At 40.5% G+C, this 16591-nt stretch overlaps 1 protein-coding gene across 1 annotated transcript; it reads left to right on the top strand.

Moving 5' to 3' along the window:
* Positions 1-1381: 1381 nt before the first annotated feature.
* Positions 1382-9231, top strand: Cox17 (cytochrome c oxidase copper chaperone COX17). Its single transcript, XM_090345757.1, has 3 exons — positions 1382-1572; positions 4229-4317; positions 8281-9231. The coding sequence occupies exons 1-2, from the start codon at positions 1466-1468 to the stop codon at positions 4311-4313; spliced, it is 192 nt and encodes a 63-aa protein (XP_090201883.1). The 5' UTR covers positions 1382-1465; the 3' UTR covers positions 4314-4317; positions 8281-9231.
* The last annotated feature ends 7360 nt before the right edge of the window (positions 9232-16591 follow it).

A 16591-nucleotide genomic window follows, 5' to 3' on the forward strand; every position in this document is an offset into this window, starting at 1 on the left:
TCTAGTTCAAAGAATTGCTAACCGTAGATGACAGCGAAGTTAAGACAATCATTACCAATGTATATTCTACAAAATTAAGAAGAGTGAGGGGAGACATGCGTAGAGGAAGGATGGGTAAGAATGTTGAAAGGGGTGATGGTAATCAAGCTATACTCATAAACTGCTTTTTTAAGTGGCAATTCCTTTGCACTGATTGGGTTTTCCAGTCAGAATGACTTAATAAATTGCAAAATACACATGTAGAAACACTATTCACAGATTCCTATAGATTCCACGAGTTAAACCTCTGAAATACAGAAACATACTTTGGTATGTACCACTTTAGGTGGTTTTACTTCTGAGTGCCCCAAATATCTATGTCTTGCACTCCTGTTTTTAAGAATGAAATGAGCTCAGGGTGATGTGCCTGTAACTCCAGCAACTTGGGTAATTTGCAATAGGATGAACGGGATTTATTTTTTCCTGCAGAGACTTGGTTGACAAAGGAAATGAATTCCACTTTCATCATACCTTCCCATTCTAGGGCTTGAACTTTCACAACCAATTACCGGCAGGAAAATAATTTTGTTCAGCCTATTGTAAATAACTGCTACAACATTACTAAGGCACTAATTTACTTATATGTTAAACCATATTCAAGAAATGACAAGGCGTGGGAAATTCTCAATTTTACCAATGGATACATGAGTGAATTTGTCTGTTTGAACCGTCCATACTAAAACCAGTTGGAAATCACAACACATGACTGAGGATTTAATACATACAGGAGGTTAGAAGACCTTTTTCCTGCCAACACCTGAGGACTGTTCAAATGTCCTTTCTACTCATTTTTAACTAGGTGGGTAAGAAGCAAGGAGGGTCAGCTTTCTTGGGCTTCCATTTCAACATTCGTGGGAGGTAGAGGGGTTGCAGCCTTACAGTTCCCAAATTAACATAGCTTTTAAAAAAAGAAAAAGAAAGAAAATGAAGTCGGGCGCAGTGGCTCTCACTTGTAATCCTAGCTACTCAGGAGGCTGAGATCTGAGGATCGAGGCTCAAAGCCAGCCCGGGCACTAAAAGACCTGAGACTCTTATCTCCAATTAACCACTGGAAAATGGGAAATGGTGCTGTGGCTCAAGGATAGGGTGGTAGCCTTGAGCTGAAAGAGCTCAGGGACAGCGCCCAGGACCAGAGTTCAAGCCCCACGACGGACAAAAATTTAAAAAAAAGAAAGAAAGAAAGAAAGTGAGAGAGAAAGAAAGAAAGGAGGAAGAACGAAAAAGAAAGGAGGAACAAAGAGAGAAAGCTGCGCATGCGCCCCGGTGAAGGCCTACATCCCGCCTCTTCCTCTTCGGCACCTTTAGCCCCGCCCTCCGCCGGAGAAGCAGGACTTCCGGCTTTCTCTGGGACGGCTTGCGGAAGTGCTCGGTAGGTCATCGTTGGGAGAAGTCGTCCTCGCGGTCACAGCTGCTTCCGTCTGGAAAGATGCCGGGTCTGGCGGCCGCGAGCCCTGCCCCGTCTGCGACTCAGGAGAAGAAGCCTCTGAAACCCTGCTGCGCCTGTCCGGAGACCAAGAAGGCGCGCGATGCGTGGTCAGTGCGCCGCCCGGGAGGGGCCCGGCCTCCGGCTGCCTGTGCCCTCCGTCCTCCGCCCTCCTTTGCTGTGGGGCTCCCCAGAGTTAGGGAGCCCAGTGGGTTGCTTTCACGTCCGTCTGACCCTTTGCCCCGTGAGCATGGGGAAAGGCAGAGGGTCCGGAGAGAGAGAGGTCAGGTCGGCCTGGAGGCCTTCCTACGAGTAACTTCTCAACGGCGGGCGTTCGTGTTAAGCGCTCGGTTCAAGCACGTAAAGATGTCACCGGATTTGAAGGAGCTTAGCCAGTCACACCAGTGATTGCCATACCACGTGCTAAGGGCTGGGATGGATCTGACAAGACCAGAGTAAAAGAAACTGGGCATTTCTAATTGCACCCTCTCCCCCCTCCAGAATGCCTGCAGATCACAGGACACACACAGCGTATTTCTTGTATTTCTGAAATAGTCTCCTTCAGTCCTTGGGGTGTGTGTGTGTGTGTGTGTGTGTGTGTGTGTGTGTGTGTGTGTGTGTGTGTGTGTGTGTGTGTGTGTGTGTGTGTGTGTGTGTGTGTGTGTGTGTGTGTGTGTGTGTGTGTGTGTGTGTGTGTGTGTGTGTGTGTGTGTGTGTGTGTGTGTGTGTGTGTGTGTGTGTGCGCGCCTGTGCGCGCGCAGATCCGGGGGCCTAAGTGCTGTGCCTAAAGCTTCCTCTTCCCCTCCCCACCCCCCTCCAAAGCTAGCTCTCTGTAGCTTGAGCCACATCTCCACTTCTGGCTTTCTGGCGGTTCATTGGAGATAATCTCACAGACTTCCCCAACTGTGCTGACTTGGAACCATGATCTTCAGATCTCAGCTCCCTGAGTAGCTAGCATCACAGATGTGAGTCACTGATACTTGGCTAGTCCTTCAACCCTTTAAGGCAGCCAGAAGTTAAAACTCAATGCACCAGTGTGGGCAGGGATGGGAGGGGCAACTAGGGGAAGCAAAGTAAGGGGAGAATGTGCTCATTACCTGATTTATAAAAATGATAACCTCTCTATACTACACCTTAATAAAATTATATTTTAAAAGGTTACTTCAACTAGTCTACAACGTAGGTAATAGAAACATTTTTCTAGATAATCACAAAAGGTTCTGTTTGTTCTCACTTATGGAGTTTAAAGTATATCTGTTGCAGAACATCTCATTGGTAAGATACCTCAGATAATATTTCTTGTCCTCAGAGTAGGAAACAATCGTAAAAATAGGGGGAAAAGGAGCCGGGTGTTTGGCCTAGTGGTAGAGTGCTTGCCTAGCTTGCACGAAGACCCAGGTTCAATTCCTCGGTACCACATACATAGAAAAAAGCCGGAAGTGGTGCTGAGGCTCAAGTGGTAGAGTGCTAGCTTTGAGAAAGTCCAAGGACAGTGCTCAGGCCCTGAGCCCAACTCCAGGACTGGCAAAAAAAGGGGGTGGGGGAGAAAACGAACTCATAATTGATATAATGAGTCGTAATAAGATTTTAGGAGCCAGTGCTTTTATCAGTTCACAGTTCTTGCCAAATATTACTTAGAATTCAGACTTCAGTGCGATGCTAAAATTGCTCCAGTAGTAACTTAACAGTGAGTGCTTATTGAGTCTTCAGACCAAATGGCATTGTGATTAAGAGCCTGGAATACAGAGTCAGGCTTTGACTCCTGTTCTGCCAACTTGGTGTCCTTAAGGGTTATTTAATCATATCTGACTCATGTCTGTAAAATACACTGGTAATGTATCTGCCTCTAGGATTACTGTAAAGATTTCCTGATACAAACCACATCAAGGGCCAACCATAATATATAGCATTTTCATAAAGGATCAGTGGATGCTAGCTGTTACTTCATGGGAGCTCACTCTCCCAAGAAGCCACTCCCCAGCAGGCAAACCTTGATGAACTAGAGGCTGGGAACAATTTTAGTGAAAGGAAAAAACTCTTCTTTAGATTCTTTTTACATGGATTGCTTCAGACTTTACCTTAGCCTGTAAACAAGAGTCAGTTCTTATCATTGAATTTGACCTAACTTGATTATTTGCTAAAATTAAATTTACCAGCCCTAGAAATAAAGTTGTGTGGACCTAGATTGGTTTTTGTTAATGCTTTGTGCACGGTCTCAAGGTACTCCAGACTAGCTTGGAATTTATTATCCTCTCTTCCCATCCTCCTGAGTGCTGAGATTACAGACCTGTACACTACACCCTGTCTTAGTCTTTACTTGGTGAATTTTTTTTTTTTATCATCAAAAGGGAATTCAAGCTTGCCTGATGGTTAGGACTGCATATATTTAGGCATGTTTGAATGTAGGACAAAAACCTAAAAGATATCATCTGAAAAAAAAAGTTCTTCTCTGCCCATCATTTAACAAAAATATTTTAGTTGATTTATGTCATTATAGAGCAGTGTTCCTTAGGTAGAATCTAAAGGCAGTATTTGATATGCAGAATCTTTTTTTTTTTTTTTAAATCAGATTCCCTGCTTCCCCGACAACTACTTCTACAAAACATCTTTGCAGGCATGACACTACCACAAGAGCATGTAAAAGCATGGTGTAATGGCATTCTTTTAAAGACCAGCCACCCTTAGCCATGCTCTGCTTCAGTCTCACTGTTATGAGTATTTATCAATGTCTTCTTTGTTAAATAACAATATCACTTTGTATTATAGCATCATTGAGAAAGGAGAAGAGCACTGTGGACATCTAATCGAGGCCCACAAGGAGTGCATGAGAGCCCTGGGGTTTAAGATATGAAATGGTGAGCATATTGTTTTGAATTTGCCTATATTATTTTACAGATTTAGCAAGTATTGGACAATACGCTATTTAAAAAGTACTTTCGCTGGCTAATCTGGTATTCCTTAAAATAATTTCTGTTTCCAGTGAGGGGTGAAAATGATGGTAATAAGTTGCAAGGCATTCATTTATTGAGCTTAAGAGGAATATATCTTTCTAGGGTTTAGCAAAATCCTTTAGATTATAGTCAGAGGACCTCCTGCTGTAGGATGTTCAAAATATTCCATTTTCCTAGAGTTTCTGATCGAAGGTGACTTGGGAGTGTCAGTGAGAAAGAGTTATGAGGAGCCAGTAGTTTGGCCTAGTGGAAGAATGCGCGCCTAGCATGCACAAAGACCCAGATTGGATTCCTCGATACCACATATATAGAAACACCCGAAAGTAATGCTGTGGCTCAAGTGGCAGGGTGCTAGACTTGAGCAAAAAAACAAAACAAACAAACAAACAAAAAAAACAGTGTCCAAGGACACAATGCTCACATCCTGAGTTCAAGCCCCAGAACTGCCCCCCACCAAATCTTAATAGACATCCATGTGTGACTAAGTCATCACTCTGTTCTTAGTACTATTACTTGTAGAGTGGGGGGGAGCGAAGGGAGGGAGAGAATGTTTTAGTGATTGTTTCACACTAACTAGAATGTAAAGTCTGAGAAAGAGTTGATGTTACCATTCCACTCACTATTGTATCCTGCCACTTGTGAAACTACCTGGTACGTAGTAGGTGTTCAGTCAAGAATCATTAATTAAATAAATGAGGAAACTAAGACTTGTAGTAATGAAAGAACTCCCAAGGTGGATTTGGGGGGGGTTGTTTGTTTTTTGGTCAGTCCTGGGGGTTGAACTCAGGGCCTGAGCACTGTCCTTGGGCTTTCTTAAGGCTAGTGCTCTACCACTTGAGCCATAGCAGCACTTCTGGCTTTTTCTGTGTATGTGATACCGGGGAATCGAATCTGAGTCCTCCTGCATGCTGGCAAGCATTCTACCACTAGGCCAAACTCCTGGCCTTATATTTTTTTGCTGTTGTTGTTGGTTGTGGCATTTGAACTCTGGGCCTGAGCTCTTTAGCTCAAGGCTATGGCCCTACCCCTTGAGCCACAGTACCAGTTCCCCCAACGTTATATAAGCAGGACACTCGCTCTGCTTTGTGCTTGGTCCTTAAGATCCTTACACCACTGCTGCTTTTAACTCATGAGAGCTGAGAGATAACACCAAAGCCACATTCCAGTTTCATAGTGATAGAGCCTGGTTTCTTTCCTTCTCACCTCTTTGCTGTCTCTCCAGAATTTCATGTCCAGCCAGTCTTCCTCTGATGTATTAAAAAAGGAAGGTTAAAGCTAAGTGCCAGTGATTATATACAGAGATTCCCTTCTTGAATACTTTTTTGTTAAATATATCATTTGAAATATGATGTAAAAATCAATGTTAATAAATTTTTAATAAAAAAGGAAGAATAAGCATATCTGTGCAGTAGAATATAAATATCGCAGTTGCTTGACTAGACCATACATTGTTTTTCTCACATAATAAAATCCAAAGAGTAATTTGGCTCTTCATATCTTAATATAATCTACCAAAGGGAAAAAAGTTTTATTAAGAGTAATTTGGCTCTTCATATCTTAATATAATCTACCAAAGGGAAAAAAGTTTTATTTTTTGAAACTTAAGAAGAAGCTGCTTCTGTATGTCATGGGTAAAATCATAGACTTAAAAAAAATAAGCCATTAATAAGTAAAAGAAAAAGAGTGAAGGTGAAGGAGAAAGACGGTGTCGCCTCACTAACTGGGAAACTGTCTGGACTGGAAGTCCTAAGGCTTCATTTGATTCTCCTGGTGTTCACTTCAGCAGGTTTTTACTCTAGTGGTGTTTAACTTACATTAAGACAAACCTCTGGTTGTTCTTCTTTTCAGTTAGAAACAGAGCCTTAATATATTTGTGATTCAATATGTAAGATGGTAAATCTTTTAGTGTATATAAATGATATACATCTGTGGCTGTTAAACTGGATGGTTACAGAAATCCATGTTGGATCATTTTGTAAAATAGTAAAAAGACATAATTTAGGAACAACGAAAACTTCTCTTGCACTTCATGTGAGCCATGCATGTGATAGAATGGTTGATATAAGTAACATACATTCAAGAGGACCAGAAGATAGCATGGTTTTCATTGTCTTTTCAAGGCAAAGAGTATGAGGGCTAGGTTTATATTTCATTTGTATATAAAATATAATGTAAAAGCTTTAAATTTAGAAAAGTGATAATAAATTGACTGTGTAGTGTTGTGTTGGACAGCTCTTTAATTTTCTGAACCTTATTTTTCCCATCTATTTTTTTAATATAAAAGTAGGTACATTCAGCCAGTGGGTCTTACCCAGAACTGTGGCCTGCTGTTGACTCAGAAACCCTTAGATGATTTTTAAGTACATCTCTTCTTTTTTTTTTGCCAGTCCTGGGCTTGAGCTCAGGGCCTGAACACTGTCCTTGCACTTTCTCAAGGCTAGAGCTCTACCACTTGAGCTTCAGCACCACCTCCAGCTTTTTTCTATGTATGTGGTACCGAGGAATCGAACCAGGGTCTTCATGCATGCTAGGCAAGCACTCTACCACTAGGCCAAACTCCCGGCCCCAAGTACATCTCTTTTAAACAGTGACCAGAACTAAAAAAGTAATAGGGAATGTACTAAATGTAAATTATCTGACTATTTAAATACAAAGGCAGAGACTTGAAAATTACTTAGAAAAAAATGAGTGTGATGGTAGTTATTTTACACATTTTTTTTCCCTATCTTCTGGCTGCTTTTTGTACTGAAAGAGAAAATAGACAATGATGGGTGGCTAGTCTCTTTTTGCCTGTATGAATGAGAAGACACTTGAAAAACCCAGTTTGGAGGGTTAACTGAAATTAAAGAACTAGTATTGAATACTGATGATTCTTATTACTAAGTTTAACTGCACTTAATAGTTGGATGTTTAAAATATACACAAAAAGAACTGGATATGAAAAATCCCAAGATAATCTAGTGAAGTTACTTTCTACCATGTAACGCTTCCTTAAAAAGTAGATAATGCTTAGATATAGAAGACAGCCCCTCCTGTCTAGTATGTTACATCCAGCAATATCTGTGTCCCAGGCTTTCCCAAAGTAACTAGCCCTTTTGTATTTTGTCAATAGCAAATGTCATTGAAATGTTAAATGGCCTCATTTTTGGTTTTTGTTTCTCCCTAAACCTTTCCTTAACTATATTCTTTTGAGCTTTTTAGAGCAGGGAGTTTAGTCTTAAATGAATCTTATATTCTTTTTTAAGTCAAATAACAAGATGACAGAGCATTAGACTTGAATTGGCTGACCTGTCTCTTTAGCGTTATTGTCCATGTTAGGATTGGGAGAAGAGAGCTGTTTGGAAGCTGGCACTTCCAGCTTACACCAGAATCCTGTCTTCTATTACTTTCCCTTTTTGATTTTTCCAAATGAAAATTTAAAGGATTGTCCTTATTTTTCCCTTGGGATTGAGGGTAGTAACTTTCTACAGGATGTGTTTGTGTACTAAATTGACCTGCCTTCCACTTTCTGGATCTTCGCCAAATGTGTTTGATCAGCAAAGACAGGGATTTGCAAATCTCTTGAATGTCTGGAAAAAGAAACTGCCTTAACATTTTTTGGAAGATACCTTTAGGGGAAAAATATATTTTTTATTTGAACAAAAGCTTCTAAAGATTAAATTTTATAATGAAAAGTTTCAGGATGTTTTTAATTGGGGTAAACTAGACTTTGAAAATGTAGATCTACCTGACTGGGTTAGGGTAATTATGGCAATTAGTTAATAATACCTGTCTGAAGCATTTGTTTCTAGTGGTCTTAGGTCTCTACCTCCACAGATCTGATCTGATGTTTGAAATCTGACTTTCTAAAATAAATCTTTTCTGTAGGTGGCCGGCTTTGTGAATGAATAATCCCTGAAGAATGAAGAGTCATTTTGGGAGTTGTTTCCTGAGCTTTGATAAACAGATAAAGTATTTATAATTTATTTAAAAAGAAAGAAAGAAAAGGTCCATGGTCAGATATTTTCAGGTGTGTTTCTTTTTTGTGTTCCTCACATAGCCTGTATATCCCCTAGACATGTTATTCCTTAAAGAGTGTAATCACAAATCTTGTGCCTAGAATTTCTTTTGTTCATTATTCTGTTGTTCTATGAACAATCGATATTCATTGTTACCAAAAACATATTTTCTTAACCAATAAAATCTGTACAATTAGATAAATGGAAGAATGAATACCCTTTACCAATTCAGAATGAGCATGCCAGTGATATTTTTTTCATTTATGAGTCATATTTTTCTAGGCTTGGAGGTGTGCCCCTATAATTATAACACTCAGAAAGCTAGAGACAAGAAGATTCCAAGTTCAAGGACAGCCTGTTGCACTTATTGGGACCCTGTCACAGAATACTAAAACCAACAGAAAAAAAGAAACCATACATTTTGTTTTTAGATTTTTAATTTTTTCCCTGAGACTTATAAATTATTTTTAATATATATTTTATTGTATAGGTGTTATACCGAGGAATTACAGTTACGTAAGTTAGGTAATGAGTCCATTTTCTTTGAACAGTGTTTTCTCTTCTCTCATTCTCTTCTGGTTTTTGCCTCCCATTCCCAAGTTGTATAATTCATTTTCAACAAAGTTGAAAAATTGTTCGCCTTTTGTCCTACCCTTTCTGTGTCCCCCCCCCCCAGATTTTGAATTTTAATTTTTATTCTGGTGTAGTGCTTGGCATTAAAACTGCAGCCTTACTTGTGCTAGGGATGTCCCCTACTTTCAGCTACAACCCCATTCCTTTAGTTTTAATATTATTAATAAAAGGCAAGAACTGGGTGAAAGTTTGGTCGTAATATCTAAACCAGTTTTATTCTTTGCTAGTTCCATATTTGGAAAAGGTTCTTAGAACTTTAGTGCCTAGAGATAAGATAGTTATTAGTAAGAGGCTAGCTGTGAAATACAGTGAACAGGTTCAGCAGCTGGCTATGTGATGTTGGATAAGCCACAGTGTCTTTGAGTCTGTTTTTTTTTTCATCTGAAAAGAAACAGAATGAATACATAACTTCGATCATGAAAGCCCAGCACCTGTGGCACATTCCTGCCATCTTAGCTACTTGGCAGACTGAGATTAGAAGGATTATAGTTCAAGGCTAGAACTGGCAGAATAGTTTGAGAGACTCTTTCTCAACGAAGACTTGGATGCAGTGGTATGCTGTTATCCTAGCCACATTGGAAGTTATAAATGCCTGGGCAGAAAATGAGACACTTTCAAATATAACCAACATTAAAATAGTGTATAGCCAGGCTGTGGTAGTGCATACCTCTAATCCTAGTTGCTTAGGAGGCTGAGATCTGAGGATCACAGTTCAAATCCAACCCAGGCAGAAAATCCCATGAGACTTCTCCAATAAAGCACTCAGGAAAAGCTGGAAGGTATTGTGGCTCAAGTAGTAGAACACTAGCCTTGAGCACGAAAAGACTCAGGGACAGTAAGCACCCAGGCCCTGAGTTCAAGTCACGGCCAGCAAAAAAAAAGTATAGAAACTATGTGATACAGTAGCATTTACTGTTTTAATGTCCTATAATTTGATTCTCTTCATATTTTTATTTAATTATTCATTCATATTTAGTACTTTTTAGCGGGCACAACACAATTTATGGGGAGTTTTTCTAGATAAAGAATCTTGTGTTCTCAAGTATAAACCAACTTCCTTCCTACCTTGTGTGGATTCTGGATAGATAGTTCATTTTCCTGCCTCATACTCCTGAATGATAGGAGTGTATGTATGTGCCACTATGCCTAGCTACATTTTTAAAACTAAAATAGAAGTTTTCTATATTTTCTAAATATGATCTATTTTTAATGAAATCAGGTAATTGTCTTTTCCCCTCAGCATATTTTATCATAGGTGAGTACAGCTCTACAGAGGTGTGCGTATCAGCTATGTATGAATCCCCTCTAACTTGCTATCCTTGAGCCAGGATGTTTTATGGGATGCCTGCTGAGTGTCAGCTGTCCCTCTAGAATTCAGTCTGGAAGATACTTTTTTGTTATTCCAGTCCTGGGGCAGTGCCTGGGCATTGTCCCTAAGCTTCTTTGCCCAAAGCTAGTCTAATTCTGTATTAGAACCACAGCACCATTTCGAGCTTCTTGGTAATTAACTGGAAATAAGAGTCTCACAGAGTTCCCTGTTCAGCAGGCTGACTTTGAACCTCGATCTTTAGATTTCAGTTTCCTAAGTAGCTAGAATTACAGGCATGAGCTACCCAATGCCTGGCCAAAAGGACTGCTCTTTTAGTGATCTTTTTTTGTATTTTCCCTGCATGGTTGCACGTTTTGGGCTTTGTTTTTGCTTTTCTTTTAGCTATTCTGTAGTACTTCTATAGTAGAATACCATACAAAAGTCTTACAACTATCCTTCACTAGATACTAAGCAAAGGATGAACCAGAGGCTACAATTTTCAAGGCTTTTGATGAGTATTGCCTGACTAATGTATAGGGAGATAAACCACACTTCAGTATCTAGGAGTTCCTGTTTCTGTCAATTCCTGGCAATACTTTGTTTTGTTTTGTTTTGCTTTTTTCATTTATTTTTATTGTAGTTATTAGAAGGGTTATATTATATTCGCCAGATAGAAGGTGCATTACTTCACAAACATTGATACCCTTTCTCATGTCTTGGTCCCTATTTCCCTCCACCCACCCCAGCCCCTCATCTTGTTCTTATTTTTTTTTGTTTTGTTTTTGCAGCTTCCTTCCCTCCTTCCCTCCTTCCTTCCTTCCTTCCTTTCTTTCTTTCTTTCTTTCTTTCTTTCTTTCTTTCTTTCTTTCTTTCTTTCTTTCCTTCTTTCCTTCTTTCCTTCTTTCCTTCTTTCTTTTTAAATTTTGCCAGTCCTGGGGCTTGAACTTGGGGCCAGAGCACTGTACCTGAGCCTCAATATGCTCAAGGCTAGTGATCTACCACTTGAGCTGCAGTGCTACTTCCAGCTTTTTCTGCTATGTGGCACCAAGGAATGGAACCCAGGGCTTCATGCATGCTAGGCAAGCACTCTACCAGTAGGTCACGCTCCTGGCCCCAATACCTTGGCATTTTTAACTTTTGCCAGTTAGTTATGTCTGCTTGACTTCCAAAGGAACTAAGCATCCTTTTCAACTTTTCCCACAGTTGGAAATAATCTCACAGGCCTTCAGCAATGTACAAGCCTTCTCAAAGGTGATGCCCCATGTTTTAGTAATAATGTTTAAACATTTAAGAAATGAACTTGTCTTCCCATGAGGTGACCACCACATACTACTACACCCCATTAATATTCAATAATTCCTGAACTCAGGACGTTACATTCAGTTTGTTTCTAGTAGTCTCCTTTGTGTGAACTTGAAATGTTTTTAAAGTTAATGGAAACAAGACCACATCCTTAAGCAAAGGCCTAGACTTACCACCATCACTGGCCTGGGTAAGGCTGATGGAGAACTGTAATCCATATTTTATAAGAACAAGTGTTCGAGTCCTGGCCAAAAGGGAATCATCCTGCCCAAATAACTACTGACCTGGGATGTAAGTCTAGATCACTAGACTTTTTAAAAAAATAAATAACAATACCAGATGCCCAATGTAACAAAACCAAAAAAACCCTGTATGTTCACTTAGTACATAGCTAATGAGGGCTGAATACATGCAAGAACAGCCCTAGGTGTTGAGTATTTGTGTGTAAATCAGAAATACATGCTGTCCCTAAAAAAATGATAAGCTGGCTCTTTTACTGAAGACACCACCAAGTAAGTGCTATATAATGGAACATGAGCTCTGTGTTTTAAGAGCTTGTAGACTGGTGCGTATATGCATATGATCCATGAAAATAACAAGCTGAATATTTGATGCTATGATGGCTATCCAAAATACTTACCTCAAGAACTCAACATGTGACTACCTAGGGTTTCTTTGGCTGTAAAAACTGTAGTAGTTGCCACCTATGTCATCAGTGGTGCTTTTGACCTAAAATAGAAAAGGAGAATTCTCATGAAACTGGAAGTACAAAGTTAGGGCAAGGTCTGGATGTAATGATGCCATCCAACTCTGGTTATTTTCATCTCAGAGCTTGCCCTTCCCTCTTCCAAGACTGATGAAGGCAAGATTGTGCTTTCTTGTTCAAGACCAGTAGATGTGAAAAAGCTCTCTTAAGCCTTTAAAGACTATATATATATATATATATATATATATATATATATATAATTTTATTTTTAGCCAGTCCTGGCCTTGAGCTCAGGGCCTGAGCACTGTCCTTGGAATTTTCAAGGCTAGAGCTCTACCACTTGAGCCTCAGCACCACTTCCAGCTTTTTTCTATGTATGTGGTACCAAGGAATCCATCCCGGACCTTTGTGCATGCTGGGCAAGCACTCTACCACTAGGCCAAACTCCTGGCCCCTAAGGTTATATATATTTTTATGAAGCAATAAAATATTTGTTAGCAGAATGACTAATGCTACTTGGTGTAAACAATTTCTCCCTTAGATCTTATTAGATACCTAGAGAAAACAAAATCTATTGCAAAGGAGGATAAGGCAAATAGATGCTGAGTAGGCAAACATTGCAGAACTATCTTGTTCATGTAACTGCCAGGTTAGCCTGAATAAATATTGTTTCTCTCATAGTTGTCTCAATTTTTTTTTTTTTTTTGCTAGTCCTTGGCTTGAGCTCAGGGCCTGAGCACTGTCCCTGGATTTTCTCTAGGCTAGGGCTCTAGCACTTGAGCCACAGTACCACTTCAGGCTTTTTGCTAAGTATGTGGTACCAAGGAATCGAACCCGGGTCTTCATGCATGCTAGGCAAGCACTCAACCACTAGGCCAAACTCCCGGCCCAGTTGTCTCAATTTTTAAAGAAATGAAACTATAACTTTCGTTGTCTGATATTCAGGTGTGTGTGTGTATGTGTGTTTGTGTGTGTGTGTGTGAGGGCTGGGGGGTGGGGAGAGAAAGAATATCCTAGGGCTTGAACACAGGGCCTGGGTGCTATCACTGAGCTTTTTGGCTCAAGGCTGACACTGTACCACTTGAGCAACAGCTCCTTTTCTAGCTTTTTGGTGGTTAATTGGAGATAAAAGACTCTCATGGATTTTCCTATCTAGGCTTCAAACTTTGAACCTTAGATCTAAACCTCTTAAATGGCTAAGATTGCCAGTGCTTGTCTGTTGTTCAGTTTTTGCAAAATAAGGCAATTAGCAAATGTTCAGAGGACTGGTCCATGAAGAATATACAGAGATCTGACTATGGAGGCATTTGGTTCCAAGAACACCCAAGTACACGGAAAGAAGCAATACAGAAGTATAACTTACTCCCCTCCCGTAGAGCTTTGCAGATGAAGAAATCCAGGTTTATAATGATGCCTCTGTGATTCGTTCTATTTCTGTGCTCTTTGCCCTCCTCATCCTTGGGCATGTCTCATGGCCATAGCAACTGCCCAGCTATTACCTCAGCCTAGGCCTCCATAATGTCTAAGCTCTGCTGGTTCTTCCTTCTCCACTTCATTGGTCACATGCAAACTCTCAATTCATCAAACCAATGAGATGCTGGGCTTTTCTGCACATTTTTATTCAGGACTTGACAACAGGGGATTCTGCTCAAGCAAAACCAGAGTTCCCTAAGCTAAAGTAAAATCAAAACAGCTTGTATGTGTTGTGTCCTTGAGATGAACTTGGAAATGTGTGTCAAGAATTTAACATCACAACTGTTTTAATTCTGCATCAGGAAAGTATTCATCTCAAGCCCATTGGTGAAGCATTACCATTTTTTGTTTTATTCTCATCTATTACAGTTCAATAGTAGTAAAGTTGAAGCAATAATGCACTTTGAGCTGGCTACTGATGACAATACTCCTTGCTCTCAGCAGGCCAGGATCTGATGGATTGTAATTCAAGACTAGCCCAGGCAACAAAAAGCTTGCAAGACTTCATCTCCAAAACACTGTATAAAGCAGGGTTAAAGACGTGGCTCAAGTGATAGAGCCCCAGCAGAGTAAGCAAGCAGCAAGAGGCTATGAGTTCAAACCTCTAAATCAAATAGTTGCAAATCTAGCCTAAATTCCTGACCTGGGAGATGCCTGGGAATTCCTGCTTGGGAGATGCTGTTTAGCTGTCTTTCCATAGCTACTGCTGCTGGAACTATGACACTATGACTAGCCACTCTGTTACTGGAACATGCCACGTACTTTTGTTTTATATTTTGTTTTCCGTACTGTGATGCTCTTCTCCTAGCTGGGGAACACCTAATCCTCATTTCAGACCAGCTCACATGTCACTTTCCTGCAATATTCTTCCTCATTTCTTGGTGTCCCCCATCAGTGTGGGCTTTTTTTTTGGGGGGGGGGGGTCGGTCGTGGTGGCCCTGGGCGCTGTTCCAGAGCTCTTCAGCTCAAGGCTAGTACTCTACCACTTGAGCCACAGTGCCACTTCCAGTTTTCTCGTGGTTAATTGTATATGAGTCTCATGGACTTCCGTGCCTGAGCTGACTTTGAACCATGATCCTCAGATTCAGATCTCAGCCTCTTCAGTAGCTAGGGTTACAGGCCTGAGCTACTAGCACCTGGCAGGATTTTTTCCCCCCTTTTAAACACATTTTATGGGTCTGCAATTATTCTGGGCCATTCTCCCCCCTTGTAGACAAAAAGAAAAATCCTTTAAACATGGTAATTATCTTAGGTTCACCTTTATATCCCTTGTCATCAGCACACAGTTTATCCTGAAATACTGAATCAAATCAACTCAATAAATGATATTATTTCTGGGGGTTTTCCTCCCCTAAATATTTCTCATTATACTACTTTTATGCTTATAGACAAGAATGTACTATTTTGATATAACAGCTTTTTTGCTTCTATAAAATCTGGCTTTTTTTTTTTACTTTTTTATTGTCAAGATAATGTATAGAGGGGTTACAGTTACATTTGTAAGGTACTAGGTATATTACTTCTTGCACATTGATACCCCTTCTTACTTTTTCGTCCCCATATCCTTCCCCCATATCCTCCTAATCATCTTGTTTTTCCTTCTCCAAATCTGGCTTTAAAAGCAAAGTTTTATTGTATTCTAATCACAAGTCCTGTCTGATGTCATATTTATACTTAATAAAATGATTCTTGGACTCATGTTCAACAGCTTATGAAAATCTTGTGAGGTGATAAATGTATCTGGCTACATATAAGCTCCCAAAAGTCCTTAATAGGATATAACTCTTAACACAGAGTATACGATGTAGACTCACACTGACTTAGCTTTAATCCCTCTGTGCCCTGAGCAAGTGCCTTATCATCTAGGCCAGCACTATACCACTTGAGCCACATCTCTAGCCTCCTTATCTTCTCTAAACCTGGTTCTTCTATTAAAAAAAAAAAAAGGAAAAAGAAAGAAAGAGGGCAGGGAGTTTGGCCTATTGATAAGAGTGCTTGCCTAGCATGCGCAAAGCCCTGGGTTCATACCTTGGTACCACATACACAGAAAAAAACAGAAGTGGTTCTGTGGCTCGAATGGTAGTGTGCTTGCCTTGAGAAAGCTCAAAGACAGTGCCCAGGCCCTGGGTTCAAGCCTCATCAGGACTAGAAGACACACACACATACACACACACACACACACACACACACACACACACACACACACACACACACACAAGAAGAGAGGGGAAGAATAAAAAAGCAAGGCTGCATCTGGTGGTACATGTCTATAATCTTAGTATTTGGGAGGTTGGAGGCAAGAGGGTCTGCATTTCAAGGCCAGATAGATACTATCTCAAGAACAGAAGTCAAAAAGGTATCTTGGGATGGCCTGCAGAAACCAAAGCAGCTTCATAAACATGAGCACCCTCTGCTCACATAATTACATGTGGATTGGCAGGGAAGCTCACTGAGTTCAGTCTGAGCAGAAAGGTAAGCAAGCAGTAGTTAACAGTTCTGCCTGTCTCTTTAAAGGTCAAGGCCAACTCATCGGGCAGGCTTGCTGAGAAAGATGACTTGCTTTGAAATTCAATCTGAAGCAGAGCCTTGATTGCTTCTCTGCACCTGTGCCCTGCCTTTCCTGCTCACAGCTGGCAGGGATGCCAACCCTGGGAGGTGGGGGTATGACTAAGGTGATGGAGGAGCAGCTGTTGCTTATTCAAACGCATGGGCTGACTTGGGAGGCAGGCAAAGAACACAATCAGCACATGGGAATCC

The sequence above is a fragment of the Megascapheus bottae genome, chromosome 1, assembly GCF_031878675.1.
Source record: "Megascapheus bottae isolate mThoBot1 chromosome 1, mThoBot2.hap1, whole genome shotgun sequence".
Lineage (NCBI taxonomy): Eukaryota > Metazoa > Chordata > Mammalia > Rodentia > Geomyidae > Megascapheus > Megascapheus bottae.